Below are 23226 nucleotides of genomic sequence, written 5' to 3' on the forward strand. Positions count from 1 at the left end.
ATGGAGCACTTCTACTGCAACTTTTATCTAGCTTTTCCAAATTTAATTCTGGATGTAGAAGCTTTGGTTTTTAGCATGATGCTACTTGTTCATATCATGAATGTATCTTAAAATAAGTATAGAATTACTCATGTACCTTATTATGTGAAGACTTTAGCAAATAAATTTTGCAAAATCGTCCATCCAGAGTGATGACTTATACTAGTATGTGTAGATATAAGTGGATTTTCATACCAAGACACATACCCTTGAGCCTGAACTACCGTGAATGTAAACATATTTGAGATTATAAGGCTCTGAACAGCTGGGAACGTAAGCATATTTGATATTCCAAGGCTGCAGTAAGGTTACATGGATATATAGCCAATAATGTGATATTTATAGAAATTCTCCTTTTTACTGCATGCATGATACATTTCATCCATCGTATAATCGAAGTCACTTACTTTCCTGCTTGATTTGGCAATTTGATTTCCTTCACTCCAATATAAGCCAAGTTTACCACAATAATTCTATTTTTGATTCTTCTGCTCTCTGTTCTTGTACCCAATACTGTCCCCTTTTTAATTTGTTGAGTATGGTTTTATCTTATTAGCGGAAAGAGCTATGCAAACTTCACAAGAAGCTGGAATCACAGAAGAAAAGACTCTTGGATACAACTGCAAACCAAAAGAAATTTATGTCAAGTCTACCATCGCACCTTAAGTCCCTTAAGAAAGCATCCGTGCCAATACAGAACCAGTTAGGGGTTCTGCATACCAAGAAACTAAAGCAACACCATTTGGCAGAGTTGCTTCCACCTCCTCTCTATGTGATTTATTCTGAGTTCTTGGCACAGAAGGAAGCATTTGGTGAAAATATTGACTTGGAGATAGAAGGAAGTGTGAAGGATGCTCAATCTTTTGCCCACCAGCAAGCAAATAAGGACACTGGTATGCTCTGTAACTACTTGGTGGAATATTTATAATTTTATAAATTGTTTTCTGGTGTGGACAACCTATACTATTGATATTCATGGTCGAATTTTTTATTTTGGGATTTATGCAAGTATAATATATAAAGACGGTATATATATGCAAGTATATTATATGCTTTCTCATATCATCGGAGGTCAAAGATTTTCGGCCCATTAGTCTTGTGAGTGGGGTGTATAAGATCATCTCTTAGGTGCTTGCAAACCGATTAGGGGAGCTGTTGGGGAAGATTATAACAAAACTCCAAAACGCATTTATACAAGGAAGTCAAATCCTAGATTCCGTCCTCATTGCCAATGAGTGTCTAGATAGCAGACAAAAATCTAGTAACCCGGGTATCCTATGTAAGTTAGATATGAAAAAGGCCTATGATCATGTTAATTGGGATTTTCTACTCTACTTGCTTGGGAGGTGTGGTTTTGGAGAGAGATAGTGCTCGTGGATTAGATGGTGCATATCAACAGCGAGATTCTCTGTGCTAGTAAATGGTAGTCCTATTGGCTTCTTCAACAGTTCTCGAAGTCTGAGACAAGGGGATCCACTGTCCCCACTCCTTTTTGTCATTGTTATTGAGGCACTGAGCAGAATAACTTCAGCGTTGGTTTGCAGTGGTTGCATGGCTGGATTCTTGGTTGGTGAACCCGCTAGGGGTACTAACATTTCTCATTTGTTATTTGCAGATAATACGCTTGTATTTTGTGAAGCAAAACAAAACCAATTGCGGGCATTGAGGGCACTCCTACTCTGTTTTGAAGCGTCATCGAGTTTGAAAGTGAACCTTGACAAATCAGAATTGGTGTCAGTTGGTAATGTTCGTAATATCCAACAACTGGCTAACACTCTAGGATGCAAGGTGTCCGCCCTACCTATGAATTACCTGGGTTTACCGTTGGGGGCTGCTTCAAGGACTATAACAATATGGGATATAGTGATTGAGAAGATGGAACATAGATTGGCTAGTTGGAAGTGACGGTATTTGTCAAAAGGTGGCAAGATCACTTTAATCAAAAGTACTCTCTCTAATCTACCAACGTATTTTTTTATCTCTATTCCTAATTCCCGCAAGTGTGGCGATCCGAATTGAGAAGCTGTACATGGACTTCCTTTGGAGGGGCATGGGGGATGACTTTAAATTCCATCTAGTCAAATGGGCTAAGGTATGTTCTCCACATCCTTTGGGAGGGTTGGGTATTAGAAATCTAAAGATTTTCAATAGGGCATTACTTGAGAATGATTGTGGCGATATAATACAGAACTGGAAGCTCTATGGAAGTTGGTGATTGATTGTAAATATGGAAGTGTGTGGGGGGGTTGGTGTAGTAGAGAGGTAAATGGGCCTCACAGAGTGGGGATTTGGAAGCATTTTTTTTATGGGCACTGGGTGTCCAGGATCATTGTTCCGACTAATCGGGGGTGCACAAGCCCTTCGCAAGGAATTTCCCGCAAGTGCACCTCAGGTAATTTAAGGGAAAAATCCCCAAGTCCAATGACCCCTAGAGATTGTTTGCACCTAGGGGGATTTGATCCTTAGACCTGGGGGGAGCATACCCCCAAACCCAAGGCCTTTACCACTTAAGCCAACCCCTAGAGGTTGGATTTGGAAGCATATTAGTCAGGGATGGGGGGTGTTCTCTCGTCATACTAGACTTATGTTTGGAGATGGTTCTAGAATAAAATTCTAGAGTGACATATGGTGTGGAAATAATACACTAAAAAATTTATTCCCCTGAGTATGCAAAATTGCATGTGAGAAAGAAGGTTCAGTGGCTGATTTTATGGTGATAACTGGGGATCAAATATAGTGGAACATCAATTTTTAGTAAGGTGGCCCAAGACTGGAAAGTTGGTAGTTTTGAGTTCTTTCGAATTCTGTATTCTATGAGACTGAGCATCCAAGGAAATGATAAGCTATGGTGGGTATCCGCAAGTAAAGGCATATTCTCGGTTCAATCATTTTATGAGTCTCTCACACAGGTGCAAAACACCCAGTTTTCATAGAAGAGGATTTGGCGTAACAAGGCACCTCCCAAAGCAACTTTCTTTGCATGGGCAGTTTCACTGGGTAAGATCTTGACAACAGATAATTTGCAGAGACATGAGGTGATCATAATAGACTGATGATGCATGTGCAAGAAGAGCGGTAAAACTGTGGATCATCTTTTACTGCATTGTTATGTTGTTAGAGCTTTATGGGTTGAGCTGTTCAGCAATTAGAGTTAGCGTGGGTTATGCCCACCATAGTGGAGACGCTTTTGGCTTGTTGGACAAATCTAGGAGGTATTCCACAAATCAAAGCTATATGGAAGATAGTTCCTATTGTATTCTATGGTGCTTATGGTAGGAGAGAAATGACAAGACGTCTGAAGACATGGAGCAATCATTTGAGGATTTTAGATCTTTTTTGTTAGAACGTTATTCCTATGGGCCATAGCTATAGATTTTAATGGTCTAGACTTGCATGATTTTCATGTTTCCTTTCTTCATCCTAGATAGGTGTTTCCTCTTATATGCCACCATCTTGTGTACTTGGACTATGTCTATTCTATTAATACAATCGTTTACTTATAAAAAAAACTATATTATATGCTTTCTCATATATATACAGTATATATATGCTTTCTCATTGTTGCTTTTCTTTGACTCTTGCGTTGCTAAAGTTCTGCATCTTAAACAAATCAAGTTTATCCATTTGAATTCCTAGATAATAATAAAATATGATCTGGCTTCCTTTTTATGGAAACTAAAAGCATGCATTGGTTCTACGTCTATGATCTGTCTCAACTTTGTACGTTGGTCTCTCTCTCTCTCTCTCTCTCTCTCTCTCTCTCTCTATATATATATATATATATATTATATTTCGTTGACCTCCTGCCCCTTATGAGAAAAGAAGGGAAACGAATGCTGATGTGGCTTAGTGGTTCAGGCATATCTACCAATGTAGAGAGTATTAGATTGGATGATGATGCACCGGATGAGGAAGATGATGGCCAGAGGAGGAGAAAGCGGCCAAAGGGGGTTCCGAGCAAGGAGAACCTTGACCAGGAGGGATTATATCAAGTTCACCCACTTAGGACAATCATTCATATTTATGATGATGAGGTGTCTGATCCGAAGTCTGCAAAACTTATCAATCTGAAGTTTGAATACTTGTTAAAGTTGAATGTTGTATGTGTCGGGATTGAAGGGTCCCACGATGGAGCTGAGAATGGCATGTTATGCAACTTATTCCCCGATGACACTGGCGTTGAACTTCCTCACCAGGTCTGGAAGTTTTGTTCTGTCTTCTTTTTTTCCCTCTCATTTTCCCTTTCCATTTTGCATTTTTATAGTGATGACATTTGTTCTGGACGGTGCAGTCAGCCAAGCTCTCTGTTGGTGATGCCCTCTCATTTGACAAAAGGATAACATCGCGGCCGTATAAATGGGCCCAGCATTTGGCAGGAATTGACTTTTTGCCAGAGGTGTCTCCATTGCTTACTACCCATGGAACTCCAAGTGGTGAAACTGCTAAAAGTGATGCTGTTATATCTTGTCTTTCTCTGTATCGCCAGCAGACTCGCATCCAGACAGTTGTGCAAAGAATTCGTTCCTTGAAAAAGGCTCAGCTGGCTCTCGTGTGAGTTGCTACTTTGCAGTTTGCATCTTTGGAGTCCTGGATCATCAAAGGGCAAACTATAAATCAGTAGGAGAGCGTGGTCAGATCTGAATTTTAGAATTATTGTTTTCGTTCACTTTTGTTGAGCCTCTTGGCATTCTTTATGATATATAGTGGCTAGTATTTTTGGTTATCTAAGGAAATTCATTCTTCTCTGCATAATTATGACTTGTATTTGCTGCTTTCTAAAAGAAGGAACTTTTTTAACTTGGGTTACCTATCTTTTAGGTTGCATTTGTCAGTTGAGCTGAGTCTAATTTTAAGCTGAGTCTAATATCTAAATATTCAACTCTCAAATTACTAAATTTATCTCAACTCAAAATCTTGGAACAATTTTTTTTAACTTAACATATTTTTGTACGTGAAATTTACAATTTTTTTCAATTTTCTATAAAAAGTATTAAATTTATCTTAATATTCAAACACATTTTAAACTTAATTTAGATAGATTTTACATAACTCTTTCTATTACTTAATTCATTATTATTCATAAAAAAATCAACTCAACATCTAAACGGAGCCTTAACTTTGACCATTTGACCATTTAAGGCTTACTGACTTTAACGTCAAAAAGCCTTGTAAGTCCAACCTCCAGATTGAGAAACCTGGTGACGATTTGGATCTGATGCCAGATACTGATAGTGATCAGGATGGGCCTGCAAATAAGTTGAGCGTGAGTCAGAAAAGACTGCTACCCAATAACTTAACTTGCATCAAACCCCCGTCTTTTTGTCCTCAACTGCAAAGAGATAGGAGAGAGAGATTCCATTATCGATGATGGACACGTCAAGTTGGCAATCACTCCTTATTCTACACTGTAAGATGACGGTATTGCTCGTCTTTCTTCTCCTAATTAGTTCTCTACCAGTTATGTCTTAGATGTTTGCTAAGCTCTTTATGAATGAAGTGAGACTATTACGGTCGGGTAGAAGCCTTTTCTTTCTGTCTATGAGATGGGTGAAAGGTGGTGGGTAGATCCGTGGGGTCGTGGAATTTTGTCTTGTTTTAAGCAGGAAAATGGATACTGACCAGACAATTGAGAAGTTAGAAGCCAAGGTAAATTTCACTTATTTTCCTGAATTCTATCCATTCATTGATTTTTTGCTGCTTCGTATCCAATTTAATGATGGCAGATCGAGATCAACATGGAATTTCCTCTAAGGCCTCCACATTTTGCTGTTGTCTTTACACCAACTCTTCTGTGAAAAATCATTCTGAAAACTGATGGTGCACGGTAAGTATAATGAAATTTGTGCCATTGAAGCCGAGTAACCGAATTTCGTCACGGGAATTGCTTTCTTTCTTTACATAAAGAGAAATGATATTTACAATCTTAGAGTGTGCAACTTTCACATATTTTATTTGAAAAAAGTAATAAATCTAAGATCTACATGAAAAAATTATTTTTTTAATAATAGACCTCATTTCTTTCAAAGGGAGGGCACGGGACTTGCAAAATCCCATCTTAAAACTGTGTCTTAGCATTCACTACTCATTCTAACAGAAAATTGCTTGAACAAAAACTTCTCAAGCACACCATACACATCCCAAACGAAGATCATCATCGTCTTCAACGGGCGAGGTATCGTCACCACCATCAAGCTTCCCATATCCTAGCAATTGGTTTTTGCACTTCCGACTCCAATGATATATTCAGTAAATCTCACCACTTTATAAACAGCCACTAAAAATTTCCATATCCTGATGTACTTGCTGGTAAAGAACCAGCCTGGAGTTAAGCCTTTGGCAATCAAATAGGCCCGTGGAGAAGTTTCTCAAGTGACCAAAAAGGGAGGAAAAGATTAGAAATCCATTGCGTAGAACCAGCTCGGTACTAAAATCAGTTAGATGACCGCTATTCCTAAGGTCTCAATTGGAGTAAAAGATAACATACAATTTAAAATCAGGACTTTTGCAGATCACTCAAAAAAAAAAAAAAAAAAAGACAAATCCATGCAAAACGATGATCTGATTTTTAACCCTACTAAACTTATGGACTACATAGTACAAAGATCAATGTCCAGACAGACATTGACCAATCTATAGCATTATATGTAACATTTGATTTATGAATTTGATTGCTTTTGATATCCTAGACTCTAATGTCACTTCCATCTCAATGATGTGATACCATCCATAACTTTTGAATCAGCTCCTTCTTTTTTAAGAAAAAGATTAACCGGTTAATGAGCATCGTCACAACACAGTAGAAGGCGAGTGATACATAAGCATAACTTACAGGATAATGTTAAATACAATTCTGAAGTATACAAGTCTCGTACAGTCTTTTTGAAAAGGAGGTGCGGGACACCCGAAACCCACATGAAAAAGCATTTTCATAGGTGACCCTACTTTTTTCAAAAAAGACTGTCCAAGACTTGTACACTCACAGACTATATTGAACATTACTCCCTGCATATACATTGCTTCTTTTTTCATACCTAATCATTTTTGGAAGAAAGGCAAAGGACGAAGAAACCCTTATATTCTCAATTTACAGAACACGGACTCGCCTTTAATATGTACAGCCGCCTGCGGCGTACATAATGTTTGCACATAACAGTCTTGCTTCACCAAGGACTAGTCTGTGTTCTTCTCAAGCATTGTTTCTTAACTCCTCGTTGTAGATTCATGATCTCCACGGCCTGCAATATTATTCAGCCAAAAGCCTCAAAAACAGTATATATATCACTACAACATAAATGAGTTTTTTGTGACAGTTTGGTAATTGTGACAGTCCTCAAACTGTAATCAAAAAGCATTTTCTGTGACGGTTTGTGGAAACCATCACTAAAGGCAGATGAGAAATTATGGGCTCTAGACATTTAAACATTGAGGCTACTTACGTGCGCACGTGAAAATTTCTGGCACCAACGTTCAAACGATAGTGATTCACGTTCGAACGTTAATTAATTTAATATTAAAGTTGTATAAGCTAACATTAAAAAAGATAAAGAATTGAAATTCACAAACAGTAGATATATTAAATAATATTGCACATTACATATAATAAAAATAAAGTATAAAATATGATAAAAGTTTGTAAACAACACGATAAAAGTGAAAAATACTACCCATTCACTGTGCGATACATGGAAAATTATTAAGTTGTGTAATTCTATTATATTCCTCTACCTCTCTCATAGTAATAACAAGTTAGTCAAATTTGGATTTAGACCACTACAGCTAAAAAAAAAACCAGAAAGTCAAAGATGCAAGCTATGCAAAGAAAGTAGACACAAAAAAGACAAATTGAAATGTTAGGCTTAGCACTGAAGTCTCAATTGCCACAGCTTTTTGCACAGAAGATATGACTACCAACACCACCAACATTGCCCATCTCTAAGAGGGAAACCAGTATTGAAACTTTTCACAACTACCAATCAGATGAGTTTTCAAGAAAAAGCCGCATCATTGTTTAGAGTATCATCAATGACTTTAAAGATGATAGTCGGTTCTCTCTCTCCAAGATGAGAACGAAACAAAAGAATGCCTTAAGGCCTAAGGTCTCGTTTATGTTTAATATGAGATGAATTGAGATAAAAGTTAAAAATTAAATAAAATATCGTTAGAATATATTTTTTTAATATTATTTTTATTTTAAGATTTGAAAAAATTTTATTTATTTTATTTTATATGAGAATTTAAAAAAATTGTAATGATAAGATAAGAATGATTGCGAAAACAAACGAGGCTTTATAGAAGACCAAGATCTGTAGGGAAATAAGCAAAAGTTCAAGAGATTTTCAATTAAGCCTGGAAACTGAATGACTTGGAAACTGATCAGCCTGGAAACCGATCGTTGTTTAAGGAAATAAATTAATGCTAAGATGATTATCCATTTGTTGTAATAACCTTTAATAACATGGAAACCGAATAGTAATAACATGGAAACTGAACGGTTTTAAGGTAAATTTAAACTTAAGAAAATAAATAACAGTAGCTGACAAGAAGTGCAATAGACAGGAAGTACAAGAGACGGATGGTATATTGAAATAAAGGGTGGAGGTGTAAACTTGTTTGTATTATAATTAGGGGAAAAATAAAATACTCAAAAAATAAAATTAAAATGAGTAATTCTACATTCAACCGTGAAGTGCATAAACGTCGCGTAATCGTTTTGAAAAAGAGTAAGATCTACTATAAAAAAATTAATTTTTGATCTCATATTTTATTTACGTTTTTCAAAACGATTACGCCGCGGTTGCATAATTCACAATTGCGAATATCTTTTCTCATATAAATTTATAGAGGCCTTACAATCCAATAGATTTTATATAAAACAATTCTATCCCACAGCTAATAATCTTCCTAAGAAGACACAATAACATACCAACTAATGAAAATATTCAGACCACAAAAAAGTTGAAAACTTGAGCTGATGAACCACTATTAATTTCAATTCTCATAATAGGACCAGAAAATATTTTGATGTGCATGTGAAGCCTTATTTTGCTTTACCAGCTGGAAATCGTTTGGAAAATTTGCAAGGATTTCAAGACAGTTCTCTCATCAACCGGCAGGGACTTTAAGAAGACTTGTGGTTTTATGGAAGAACATAGTAATGAAAATACAAGATTTCTCTTCCTTTCTTCAATGAGAAATGTTAGGTCTATACAAAGATCTTACAAAAAAAAACTTTACAAACTGACGCGGCTTGATATAGTGCGTTAGATTATAAAGTACATTTTGTTGTAAAGTAGATTTAACATATCATTTTAAGCCACATCAACGTGTAAACTTACTTTTATAAAAGACCTATGTAGACCTAGCACTTATCTTCTTCAATATCATATAAATGGAGCCACAGAACTCATTGCGACTAAACACACCAAGGTTTCATAGTTTGGTAGAGAAAGACATGATGGCCCAAAAAAAAGTTAAAAATAACCAAAAATTGAAAAACTTCTCTAATAAAGACACATCAAGGATCTCATATTGAACTAAAATCTATAGTGTGTGTCTATATAATTTCCAATAATCTTTAACAGGCCTAATCGTCTCTAATCGATCCATGTATTCCGGTATTTAAAAGCTTATTTATCATTGTCGAATTCAATCATGTTACTCCATCCTGAATCTGGCTGTAAACTAGTTCATTGCTTTGAGAACTTGCTAAATATACAAGAATTCTCACAAAACTCGCTCATCTTTTAGTTGCTAATTACTTCTCTTTTTCCCTAGCTGGTCTCTAGCAGAATTATGACCAAAATTAACAATGAAATCAAGTTGTTTGAGCTGGTTCCATATTGAGCAAGTAGAGTAGTGGCTGCAGAGGAGTAGCAATTTTTTTGGAGTTGGAAGTGTCACAAGGATGGGACAAAGGGCCAAAAGAACCAACCACTAGAGACAATGGAATTATTTATGAAAACCTAATTTTTGGAACCTAATTTTTGGAAAAAAAATCATTGTGATTTGATATGGGAAGGTAAATTTCCTCGAACAGATGATATCAGAACGACACAACGACTCTTGAGCAGCCAAGAAAAATGAGAAACAACCATTTGTTGGTAAAGTTGAGTTATCAGCATCATTTCTATCTCTTTGAAGAAAAAATGTTTTATCAACAATGAGATCAACGAAAATGGTACTAAACCCAATTGGAGTTCTCCACAATTCATCCTCTGGTGTTTTCCTGCTTCATGGTTTATCTTTTTATTTTTGGCTGCAAATGAATATCTAAAACTCTTCAATCCATCTGATCAAGGAAAAAAAACAAACTCTTTAATCCACCTATGAACTACATTTTAAAATAACATAGTTTACCAGCTTATGCAAAACACAGATTTCTCAGTCTAACAACTAGATTGATTGTATAAATTGATTCGATTCAAAAATGAAAAAAAAGTAAAGCATGATTTTATAATTGATCAGTCATGGGACATTTGTAATGACCCTAGCAAGATTTTGCTCTCTCCCAATTAGCCAGTATATATTTCTATCTTGTCAATCATGGCGGGGCTAAGAAAAACAAGTAAAATCTCAAAAGTACCTGATTCTTTTGCATTTCCGTAATTTCTTCCTGCAGCAACCAAAGGAGACCTCAATGAGAATTTACACCAAGAAGGCAAGTTTAGTGCAGCTAATAGATTCATGTGTTTCACCTCCACCTAAATTCGATCGGCTACAACTGGGAATACCTGTTTTTTCCGCAATTCTTCATTATCCTCCTTTAACTTTGCAACTTCAGCTTCCAATTCCATGGTATAAGCCTAGAAGAAGCACAATAGACAATCTTAGAGAAAATTACAAGCAAGCATTACAGAGATTCAATACTAGTATATTATCAATTTTCGTTTTTACTTGATGTTATTCTTATCACTGGTTATAAAAGATCGCTATCACATTACCATTATGCTGCACAATCTTTCATGGAGGTTTTTGGTACAATAAGTGAATAAATGACGAAAGGAAAAAGTCCATGGCTAGAAAAAGACCATGAAGCAACAAGAAGATGAAAATCGATGTTATATTCCTATCAAGTATTTGTGTCATTTTCTATCTCCTTTCATGGAACAGTGTTCTGTCCGAAAAGAAAAGAAACAAACAGGTTAGTAATGTTTTTATACTTATAACTGCATCTACGAGCAGGAAAAGTTCTCGCACTCATTTTACCTGAATCCTGAATCCTGAAACCTATATACATAAAGATAGCAGAAAAAAATGAGCATATCAAACACAAAATCACCTGCTTTCGAGCTCGAGACCTCGCAGCTGACTCTCTATTCTTAATCATTCTCCTCTGCCTCCTTTCAACCACCTTCTCCACAGCACCATTAGACCTCCTCCCCCTTAAACCACCATTAAACATATAAGGAACCGGCGACACTGACGATGTATCCCCATTACTCTTCCCAATCCCATCCGACGACAGCTGGTTCGCAGGCGACCTCGTCGCAGCAGTAAGAGCTCCGGCTCCTAACCCAACAGTCCCCATCCCTCCACCATGAACCTGAACCAACCCACTACTCAAACTTTGATCACTTATCCCCACAATTCCGGCCCTCATTCCTGGACTGCCCAGCTGAGGCATCTGATTTGTTGCATAGGCCACCGTAGCCGGCTTAGGAAAAATCTGAGGCTGCTGCTGCTGCTGCTGAGGCCTCGATAATTGCATCTGATCCGGTCTAATACCATTCACATTCAGTGGCAAATTCGAAGATTGAATAGAAAATTGATTATCACTACTCTCTGGAATCCTATTCCCCATCAATCCCGTAACCACACCAGTCGGCGGAAACCCAATTCCTAAACCGCTATTGCCAAAGAATCCTGGGGTACTAGGCTTGGCACCCAGTTGGGTGTCCTCTCTCACTACCCCAGCTCTTACGAGGAACTCCTCCAAAGTCATCTCCCCTAAAGTCTGCTGCCTCTGCGGCACGCTTGAGCTTCCATTTCCAGTCACATCATCCTTGGATATATATCTCCAGACCTCGTCCACGGTCTTCTGGCTCAGCGTCCTGGGTAGAGTCAGCGAGCCCTGCCTCTGTAAGTACCCAGCGCCAGCAGGAGGGCCGCTGGCCCCTTCTGGTGCGGTACTTGTGGAGAAGTTGGACATGGTTTGGGTCTCCTCGGCACTCCAAATGTTCTTGAGTAGCTCGTCCATGTTCATGGATCCGAAGTCCTTGCCTAGGCTGCCTCCCATGGTGTTCTGCAACTCGTCGAAGGTTAACGAGTAGATCGACTGCTGCCGGGCTAACGGAAAGTTTTCCGGCGGCCTTCCGTTTCCGTTTGGCTCGCCTGGTGGGTCGGTCCCAAAGTTCTTGAAGTTCAAATTGGTCGCCATTTTTTTTTTTCCAGAAACCTGAATGAAACACAGTACTAAGAGCAAGCTAAACCGACTCGCCGCTGAGGATCCTATATAGACTTGGAGTGAAAATATTCAATCCGAGAGAGTGAGAAAGACTTGGTTCAAACAGCGCAACATTGTTATTATCAACAAAACCACAGTGATTTTACGACCAGAAAGCTCACAAACACTATCCGAGGTTTCAACCAGCCAACACACACAGTCGTTGGGTTCAAATCCCAAATCATAACCAATATCAAACTGCTGGAGAGAGAGAGAGAGAGAGAGAGAGAGAGAGAGAGAGAGAATCCAAAACCAGTTGCCTGAAATCACCGCAAAAGACCCAACACTATTCCAAAGCACATAACTTCAAATAACTACCAGACGGCCAAACAAAGCGACGGTGATGATGCTCATAAACATTTCCAAAACTGACCATTCTTGGCAGATCCAAATTTAGAAATTAATATAAACTTTCACAATACTTTTTGACATTTCTCTAATAAAAAATAATATTTATAATTTTAAAATAGGAAGGCATTAGTCATTATTTATTTTCGAGCAATATTACGTACATTTTTTAAATAGATTTTGTATTATAAATCTAATTAATTTTATCTTTAAATTTTTTTATAATTATAATAATATTTTTATCAAAATAATAATTTTTTTATTTGATAAAGAGTTTACACATGCAATTCTTAAATAGGAATTGTAAATATAATTTTTCTTTATTTTTATACGGTTTCATAGGATTCTGTACGTGTTTTATAAGATTTTTTATAAGATTTGAGATGTGAAGTAATAATTAATAATTGATAAAAATAATTTTTTTTAAATAGATGAATCTCGTAAATTTTATTTAAAAAATAGATAAATTAAAATTTTATATAAAAAAATTATTTTTTTAATATTAAATTTGGACAAAATTATATCTACGTTTAATATTTCTGTTTGTTGTTACTTCGTTCGTCATTTTGTCTGGTAAATAAGTAAATAAATAAATATATTTTTGTGGTTCACGTGCAATGGGCTCCGCAGTGCCGCCAAGTGTCTCCTTTTCCTTTACTCTTTTCAGACACTGGCTAGTGGAGACCCTACCGTCCATTTAAAATACACTGAATATATTATTATTATTATATTAATTAATAATAATGGGTAGCGAGCTGGTATGGGATCGTGGACCAATCACCAGGAGCTATGAGGGTTAGATGTGACGTCCAGCCAATCAGGTTCGGCGATATGGGATAATCCTGATCGTCCAATCTTACATGGTGGACGTTGGATAGGACGTCGTTGGGTTGTATATTATATTTAACAGTGAGAAATTATATTTTTAATTGTGAAGTGTAAGCGTCGCATAGGCTTTTTAAAAATGAAATAATTAAAAAATAATTAATTTTTTAATAATAAATTTTATTATTTTTTAAAAAGATTACACGACTTTTATACTATAACCAACGTTACACTATCCACTTCTTAGCTTGTAGTTAATCTAAAATTTTTAATTTTGACAAGTCTCCCTTTAAATTCTTAAAAACAATTGACACAAATACCATAATAAAAATTAATAAATTCGAAAAAGCACTTAAAAATATTAAATAGAATTATAAAAAGTACAAAAAATTGAAAATACATAATTCCAAAAAAAAATGAAAAACCAAAAATGCTTTTTAATTTTATAAGTATCGTGAAATTAAAAAGAAATAATAAAAGAATAAAAAGATTGCAATATAAATTTAACTCGTCATGAGCTCAATACCATTCACTTCTAATTTCTTGTTATACAAATGATCCTATAGACACTATTTTATAGTCATAAGAGGATAAGAAATATGAAAAAAATGATACATGAATTAATGAGATATATTAATGAATTTAAAAATTCTAAGAGTTGATACATAAATAAGCTATAATTCTAAGATGTGGAATCTAAGGTTGTGTTTGGATGTTGAGTTGAGTGGAGTTGAGATGATAAAATATTGATAAATTTTATTTTTTAATATTATTATTATTTTAAAATTTGAAAAAGTTGAATTATTTATTATATTTTGTATTGGAATTTAAAAAAGTTATAATGATGAGTTGAGATGAATTGAGATGAGTTGAGCTTCCAAACGAAGCCTAAATATATATGCATTTACAGCAATAAGAGTATTTCTCTAATATTAATCCTATTATTTTCCTAAGCATATATTAACAGTAGTTTTTCGTTTTTAATTTTAAAAATTTGTAAAAAATAAATTTTCCTTTTAAAAGAAAAAGTTGGGTATATGCAGCTATTTTTTTTCCATATATAATTCTATAAATAATAATATTTTGTGAGTCTTATTGAAATATATTTGAATGTAAATAGATTGAGATATGTGTTTAAATGTATTAATTAGGTTAAGATGAATTTAATTTTTTTTATAAAAAATAAAAAATATTAAAAAGTTATATTCAAGTAATTTTTTAATTTTATAATATTTTATCGAGTTCTGTTATATATAATCATTTTTACGTACTATACTGATGTGATTGACCAAAATAATTATTTTATATTAAAAAAATAACACAACTAATCACATTAATGGAATGCACAATTTTTATAAATATTTATATTTAATTTTTTATATTTTATTTCTTAAAATTTAATAAAATATTTTGATTTAAACTATTTTACTATTATTCACAAATTATTTTATTGTTATTCATAAAATTTTTATCTCATTTTATCACTTAAAAAAAAAATAAAACAAGCCTGCTGGAGAGGACATTTTCGTCAGTAAAAAAGGACGGCGGCGGCTTGTCTTTGTTGCACGTGAAAATAATGAACCAGACAGTACAAACGACAGGATCTTTCCGCCTACGACCGCAGGATTGACGACACACAAATTTTGAGCAACTGCTACTACTTGACGAAAATGCCCTAACGAACAATTGGTATTCAAATTCATGGGACAATGGGAACCGACAAAACACATCATTTTAAAGTCGAGAATGCATTTAATGATGCAGTTTTATCATAACTTTTCGAACCATATCCATTGAATGGTAGCGAGAGGTCTATCTTTTATTTTATTTGAATTAATTATTATATACTCAATATAAATTGAATTTTGTTATATGCAAGTAAGTTGATATATTAATCTGTATATTAATATTATTGCTTTCATATTCTAAATTTAAATTAGTACTATTTTTAATAAAATCAAGTTGGTGTACTAATCTGCATACTAATATTATTACTTTCATATTCTAAATTCAAATTAGCATTGTTTTCAATAAAATCTATTTTTTAACCAATCATATTGAATGGATGCACATATTAGTATACAGAATCGCTTGCAATTAAATTTTTCCATATAAATTAGGTTCGGTTAAGGAGTGCCTCAGAGCACTTCCAACGGATGATGTATAATACATTCTGTATGTTGCTCATCAAGGTCTGAAATGATCAGAAAAAATAATCTATTCTTTTTATTTTTTAAATTAATTTATATTTTAATTTAGCTTATAAATTTGGATTAATTTAAAATAAAACACAATTATATGACATTGTATATGGAGAGATATTGCAAATATCAAAAGATATGAAGATATTATTGATAGTTAGAGAAAATATTTTAAATTAATAAAAAAGATTAAAAAGTATAATATTTAATTGATATGAAGAAAAAAAAGATAAGTTAATGTATGACATATTGTAAAAGTTAATATATAAAATAGAAAAAATAGATTTTGGTAATGTATTTTAAAAGATAAAATAAAGAAGCTATTGAGAGTGCTTTATAATTATTTCTTTAGCTTTTTATTTATTATTTTATTATTTTAACTTTTTCAAAGAAAAATAATATACCTCAATTATATTTATAAATCATCACTTGTGACGGAAGAATATCTTATACAAAAGATTATAGGGAAAATGATTTTGGGCTCGTTTGGACACTAAAATATCACATAATATATATATGAATATTAGTAAAATAATTTGTAAATAGTTTAAATTAAGATATTTTATTGAGTTTTGAAAAATAAAAGAGAAAAAATTGAACAAAATATTATAAATTTAAAAAATAACAAAATTATATGAAAATTATTTTTTAATATAATTTTTAAAAAAAAATTAAAAAATTATATTATTTTTTGTATTTTGTTTGAAAGTTTGAAAAAATTATAATGATTAAATGAAAATTTTAAACATTTAAAATTAAAAAATATTTAAATTTGAGTGATATTTAAAAAATAAATATATAAAGATACCTGAAAATATTTATGTACTCAAACAAGACCTTATACCCTCCGCTCCCGGTACAAGTTGCCAAGAGGGAGACGTGCTTTAAGGGGAACTTGTACAAATCCAAAACATGTACATTTTTATTTTGGAAAATGATTCTCATACAACTCTTCTATATCTATTTTATAACTCAATGTGAAATTAATGGTAGTTTTGTAAATTTGAATTTTTTTTTTTAATAAAGTGGCACGATTGTATTAGTTAATTATAAAATGAGTTGTAAAGTAGTTGTAAAAAAGTTATAGGTATATCATTTACTCATATTGAAATTTCATAAAAGTAAACTTATACATTTGACATGATTTGATATGATACGTTAAATTGTAAAACTTATTTTATTATAAAATAGATTTAACATATTATACGAAATTACGTCAATTTATAAATTTATTTTTATAAAATCTTTTTATAGATATAGTATTTTTACTTTCCAAAATATAGAATATGTTTGGAACACAAAAATTACAAGAAGCCTCTATCTGCACGTGTTTTACTACAAAAAGGAGTCATTTTTACTGAACCCAATGATATGTCCTGGTAGGCCAAGGTATGGAGAATTGGTGACTTCCTCTTAAGTCTTAAGGCATTTAGTTATAATAGGATATCACCTCATGGGAGAGGAAATTCAATTTATGAAGTCACACTTGAAATTATAGATAATAAAGGTTTTTTTGTAATTTTATACAAAAATATTATTATAAATTCAACTATTAATTCAAAAGTTATATACCTGTTGAATACTAATTTGGCTAAATCTTTAACTCTTAAAATTATAATATTTTTCATAACACTTTCAAACTTGACGTTCACGACAAGAGATTACTCTATGACTCCTGGTGATCATTTCTCTTTTATCAGTTTAATTCATTTATCGGTATTAAATGATTTGGAATTAAGTTCATATAAGATATCAAGACATTTTAATCTAACCTATAAATTATCTCTTCCGTAACTTAAACTCATAAAGTAATCTCTATTCTGTTAAGCCTTTTAACCCTTAAGATTATAATAGATATGATTACGATTAACTTATATAAGACAAAAGAACTCAGGTTGATGGGATTCTAACTCGAGAAAGAAAATGCGAATTTGCTAGACCAAGCAACTCACAAGAATTACTAACAAAAAAAAAAAAAAAAAAAAAAAAAAAAAAAAACTCACGACAATGCTCATACTACATCATTATTATTTTGCAATAGTTCATTTTTGTGTCTTCTGATTTCAATTTTTAGGCCGGATTTATTTTTACAAATAATCTCATCTCATTTCATCATTACAATTTTCTCAAACTCTCAAACAAAATATAAAAAATAATTCAATTTTTTCAAATCCTTAAACAAAAATAATATTAAAAAATTATATTCTAAAAACATTTTATTCAACTTTCATTTCATCTTATCTTTATAACCAAAAGATAATAATAGACTTATTTCCCTTCTACCACCCTTTTACTACTTTATAGTATATTTGAAATTTTTATTTATTTATTTATTATTTTTAGGTATATTTTAAATATCTTTAAGCATTAAGAAAGACTTAAAAAAAAAAAAGAATAATAAATAAGTCGTAAAAAGTAGTAAACTATAATTATCCATAACCAAACTAGGAGTTAGACAATTTGGACCATTGAGCGACTCCTGACAACTTCAACCAGACCTTTCACCGAAGGAATATTGTCCTGTCCGGTCCCCTCTCTGCCCAACTGAGGGAAAGGACCAAAGAATTCATCCAAGTGGCTAAAAAAAAAAAAAAAAAAAGAAAAGAAAATAGGAGCCAAAGATCCACAAACCATTAAAGAAATCCCAAAATCCCTAAGAAATCTTATTTAATGGTATGCAACGACAATGGTGTACGAGGTACGAGATAGAGAGCAATTGTGTGGAGAGAACTCAGAGACTTACAGCCAACAAATGGCAGAGAAATAGACAGCAAATCAACAATTGTGTGCAAAAATGAACACCAAACTTCAAAATGGACATCACCTTGGGTGTGTGGACGTTATTTTTCACCCTCCAATAACACATTTCTTATATGAATGATGAAATCAAGAAAAAAACATTATCCAACAGGTGAGAAATCTGTTGCTCAGAACCAACTAGCTACTAAAATCAGTTAGATGACAGGTATTCCGGGTGTCAAGTATCACCAATTGGAGTAAAAAATATGATATCAACTAAAATTGGGGCATTTGCAGATCACTCAAATTAAATACAGATTAGCTCAAAAATAAATAAACACAAATCCAGGATGGTCTGATCTTACCCCTATTAAACTTATATGGAATACAAACAGAATGTCCAATGGTAATTGACCAATCCATTGTGCTGATATAACGCTATCCGCTATCCGCAACCCTTAGATCAGCTCTTGTTTTTCCAAAAAAATGAATGGTTAATGAGCAATGCCACATCCACACAATAAGACGGGAATAAGATACGAGCAAAATATATTAGCATAACTCTGTATATAGATTGCTACTTTCCTATACCTACTCATGTTTAGAAGAAAAGCAAAGGAAGAAGAAATGGGAAGGTTTATCTAGCACACCAAAACCCTCATATTCTCAATTTACAGAACACATGTTCGCCTTTAATATGTACAAGCCACCTTCCATACATAATGTTTAACCATAATTGACAATTGTATTCTTGCACTTTACCATGGACCAGTCTGTGTTCTTCTCAAGCATTGTTTCTTAACTCCTCGCTGGAGATTCATGATCTCCACAACCTGAAATATTACCGAAATCCAAAATTAAACTTCAAAAAATTTCATAAAGTCATTTTCTTTTTTTGCAATCAATCAATTAAAAATCCTTGAAGCGGCTATGTCATTATAGATGTGGATAGAGAGGGAGGGAGATTCTGTGACTGTGTGTCTTGACAATATGTTTTACACACTACAATCCAGTAGATTTTCAATAAAACAATTCTATCATGCAGTTAATAATCTTCCAAAGAAGATACAATAAAATAACAACTGAAAACTCGGCCCAGCATTCTTATAATTTGAAAAGGTTTTGATGTAATGTGGTAGGCTGCTGGAATTAATTGACCTTATAATTCATGTTGCGTGAGCAACTGTCGCACGCAAATATGATAGATGAAAGTAAGTTGTTTGAGATGGTTCCATAATGAGCAACCAAGACTAGTGGCTGCAGAGTAGCAATTTAATTGGAGTTGGAAGTTCCACAAGGATGGGACAAAGGGCCTAAAGAACCACTAGAGACAATGGGAAGGTAAATGTCCTCAAACAGATGATATCAGACTGACACAAAGACTCTTGAGCAATCAAGAAAAATGAGAGACCACCACTTGTTGGTAAAGTTGAGTTATCAGCATCATTTCTATCCCTTTGAAGAAAAAAATATTTTCTCAGCAATGAGGTCAACGGGAAGTCTCCACAATTCATCCTCTAGTGTTTTCCTGCTTCATGGTTTATCTTTAATTTTCCTTGCCAATGAATGCCTAAAAACCAGAAACGAGGAAGGGAACCAAATGCTTCACCCATTGACTGGCAAAAGTAGTGAGAAAACCCCCATTTCTCTAGTAAATAATGAACAACATTGAATTAGCACATCAGACTTCCCTATCTACTCGAGGGAAGGTGTGAATCCTGGCTTCTTTGAACAGCAATTTAATCTTCCTATGAACTATTTTAAAATAACAAAGTCTCTCAATAGCCAACTTGAAGCTTTTCCATCTTTTATCTTTTCCTTCTCGTAGGTTTCATCCTAAAAAGGCCCGACTGCACAAGTTAACAGATTGTATGGGAGATATACAAGGCTAATCAGTAAATACACATCGAAGGGGGTGCACTCTACAATCTGTATTTTCCTTAGTGATTTTGAACCTCCATAGTCCAAGTATCCTATTCATACTTCTTGATCATTATCGAGAGATGGCAGTCACGGTCAGGAAAAGTTTATTGGCTTATGCAAAACACAGTTTTCTCAGTCTAACATTAATCATACAAATTGACTCGATTCACAAACGGAAAAATGATTAGCACGATATCATCATTGATTGATCACGGGAGATTTGTAATGACCCTAGAATGATTGTGATTTTCCCAATTAGCTAGTATAGATTTATATCTTTTCAATCATGGTGGGTGAAGGAAAATAAAGAAAATCCCGAAGTACCTGATTCTTTTGCATTTCCATAATTTCTTCCTGCAGCAATCAAAGGACACTCAATGAGAATTTACACCAAGATGGCAAGAATGCAAGCTTAGTGCAGCTAATAGATTCATGTATGTGTTCACCACCTTCACCTCAATTGCATCTCTTAGAACTGAAAGTACCTGTTTTTTCCGCAATTCTTCGTTCTCCTCCTTTAACTTTGCAACTTCAGCTTCCAATTCCATGGTATAAGCCTAGAAGAAGCACAATAGACAATGTTAGAGTAAACCGCAAGAATTACACAGATTCAATACCACAATATCATTAGGTTTCCTTTTCCCTTTATGTTATTTTGCTAACAGCATTAAGGACACGGGTGTTAATAGATGTCCCTTAATATACATGTTCCATTATTATCTTGGGATAAGCTTGATCTTTATTATTGCTCATGCCCGCTAGTTATCAGAACTTTTATCACTGGTTATCAGGGCGCTATCACATTACCATTCTGCTGCACAATCTTTGATAGAGGTTTTAAATACAACAAGTTAAATAAATGATGAAAGGAAAAACTCAATGGCTAGAAAAAAACTATGAAGCAACGAGAAGATGAGAAACGTTATATTCCTTTGAAGTGACATGGGACAGTGTTCTGTATAGAACTGCAGAAAAGAAAAAAGGAAAAGAAAAAACCTGTTACCAATATTTTTGTACTTATAAACTGCATCAAAGTTCACGCACTCATTTTACATGAATCCTGAAACCCATATACGTAAAGAAAGCAGAAGAAAATGAACACATCAAACAAAAAGTCACCTGCTTTCGAGCTCGAGACCTCGCAGCTGACTCCCTATTCTTAATCATTCTCCTCTGCCTCCTTTCAACTACCTTCTCCACAGCCCCATTAGACCTCCTCCCCCTTAAACCACCATTAAACATATAAGGAACCGGCGACACTGACGACGTATCACCGTTACTCTTCCCTATCCCATCTGATGACAGCTGGTTCGCCGGCGACCCCGTCGCAGCACTAAGAGCTCCGGCTCCTAACCCAACAGTTCCCATCCCTCCACCTTGAACCAACCCACTACTCAAACTTTGATCGCTTATCCCCACAATTCCTGCCCTCATTCCTGGACTGCCCATCTGAGGCATCTGATTTGTTGCATAGGCCACCGTAACCGGCTTAGGAAAAATCTGGGGCTGCTGCTGCTGCTGAGGCCGCGACAACTGCATCTGATCCGATCGGATACCATTCACATTCAGTGGCAAATTCGAAGAGTGAATAGAAAATTGATTATCACTACTCTCTGGAATCCGATTTCCAATCAATCCCGCAACCCCACCAGTCTGCTGAAACCCAATTCCTAAACCACTATTGCCAAAGAATCCTGGGGTACTAGGCTTGGCACCCAGTTGGGTGTCCTCTCTCACAACCCCAGCTTTGACCAGGAACTCCTCCAAAGTCATCTCCCCTAAAGTCTGCTGCCTCTGCGGCACACTTGAGCTTCCATTTCCAGTCACATGATCCTTGGATATATTTCTCCACACCTCATCCACGGTCTTCTGGCTCAGCGTCCTGGGCAGCGTCAGCGAACCCTGCCTCTGTAAGTGCCCAGCGCCAGCAGGTGGGCCTCCGGTACCTTCTGGTGCGGTACCTGCGGAGAAGTTGGCCATGGTTTGGGTCTCCTCGGCGCTCCAAATGTTCTTGAGTAGCTCGTCCATGTTCATGGAACCAAAGTCCTTGCCTACGCTGCCCCCCATGGTGTTCTGCAACTCGTCGAAGGTCAACGAGTAGATCGACTGCTGCCGCGTTAACGGGAAGTTTTCCGGCGGCCTTCCGTTTTCGTTAGACTCACCTGGTGGGTCTGTCCCGAAGTTCCTAAAGTTGAAATTGTTCGCCATTTGTTTGCCAAAAACCTGAATGAAACACAGTACTCAGAGCAAGCTAAGCCGATTCACCCCTGGCAATCCTATATAGACTTGGAAAGAAAATATTCAATCCCAGAGAGTGAGAAGAATTCAGTTCAAACAACGCAACACCATCCGAGGAGGTTTCAACCAACCAACACACCCAGAGCAATTGGGTTCAAATCACCAAACCATAAACAATATCAAACCGGCTGGAGAGAGAGAGATCAGAGAGATAGAGAGACAGAGAGACAGAGAGAATCCAAAACCAGTTGCCTGAAATCACCGCAAAACACCCAAAACTATTTCAAAGCACATAAGTTCAAATAACTACCAGACGACCAAACTAAAAAAGTCGAGCAACGGTGATGAAGCTCATAAAAATTCTTGGAAAATCCGAACTCGGAAAACAACATAAATTTTTGAAAATAAATTTTAGATAATATATATATATTTATAGGCATCATTATTATTTTATTCCCGGTTTCTAGTTGC

General features: G+C 34.7%; 2 protein-coding genes and 2 long non-coding RNA genes across 10 annotated transcripts in view; 3 read left to right on the forward strand and 1 right to left on the reverse strand.

Moving 5' to 3' along the window:
• LOC121244548 (THO complex subunit 5B) overlaps positions 1-4762 on the forward strand; it is a 6429-nt gene extending 1667 nt beyond the window's left edge. Inside the window, exons 3-5 of the mRNA XM_041142668.1 lie at positions 596-932; positions 3898-4235; positions 4331-4762. Of these exons, the coding sequence (XP_040998602.1) occupies positions 596-932; positions 3898-4235; positions 4331-4594 (939 nt within the window). The 3' untranslated portion in view covers positions 4595-4762. The remainder of the gene's footprint in view (positions 1-595; positions 933-3897; positions 4236-4330) is intronic.
• Positions 1-12772, forward strand: part of LOC121244552 — a 16703-nt gene extending 3931 nt beyond the window's left edge. The window contains exon 2 of the long non-coding RNA XR_005936451.1: positions 12695-12772. This is a non-coding gene — a long non-coding RNA (uncharacterized LOC121244552). The remainder of the gene's footprint in view (positions 1-12694) is intronic.
• LOC121244551 lies at positions 5289-5972 on the forward strand. Its single transcript, XR_005936450.1, has 2 exons — positions 5289-5685; positions 5763-5972. It is a non-coding gene; the product is annotated as an uncharacterized LOC121244551 (long non-coding RNA).
• LOC121244549 (ABSCISIC ACID-INSENSITIVE 5-like protein 5) lies at positions 6584-23226 on the reverse strand. Of its 7 annotated transcripts, none has more exons than XM_041142672.1 (4): positions 21637-23226; positions 21003-21074; positions 10622-10651; positions 6584-7274 (listed from the first exon to the last, which is right to left on the reverse strand). In XM_041142672.1, exons 1-4 carry the CDS (start codon positions 22723-22725, stop codon positions 7200-7202), a joined length of 1266 nt encoding a protein of 421 aa, XP_040998606.1. In that variant the 5' UTR covers positions 22726-23226; the 3' UTR covers positions 6584-7199. The 7 variants fall into 7 exon arrangements, with proteins under 7 accessions (XP_040998606.1, XP_040998603.1, XP_040998609.1 ...); XM_041142669.1 differs by lacking the exons at positions 21003-21074; positions 21637-23226 and adding exons at positions 10770-10841; positions 11318-12869; XM_041142675.1 differs by lacking the exon at positions 6584-7274 and adding an exon at positions 9247-10327 and having other exon boundaries at positions 21637-23224.

This window comes from Juglans microcarpa x Juglans regia, chromosome 8S (genome assembly GCF_004785595.1).
Source record: "Juglans microcarpa x Juglans regia isolate MS1-56 chromosome 8S, Jm3101_v1.0, whole genome shotgun sequence".
Lineage (NCBI taxonomy): Eukaryota > Viridiplantae > Streptophyta > Magnoliopsida > Fagales > Juglandaceae > Juglans > Juglans microcarpa x Juglans regia.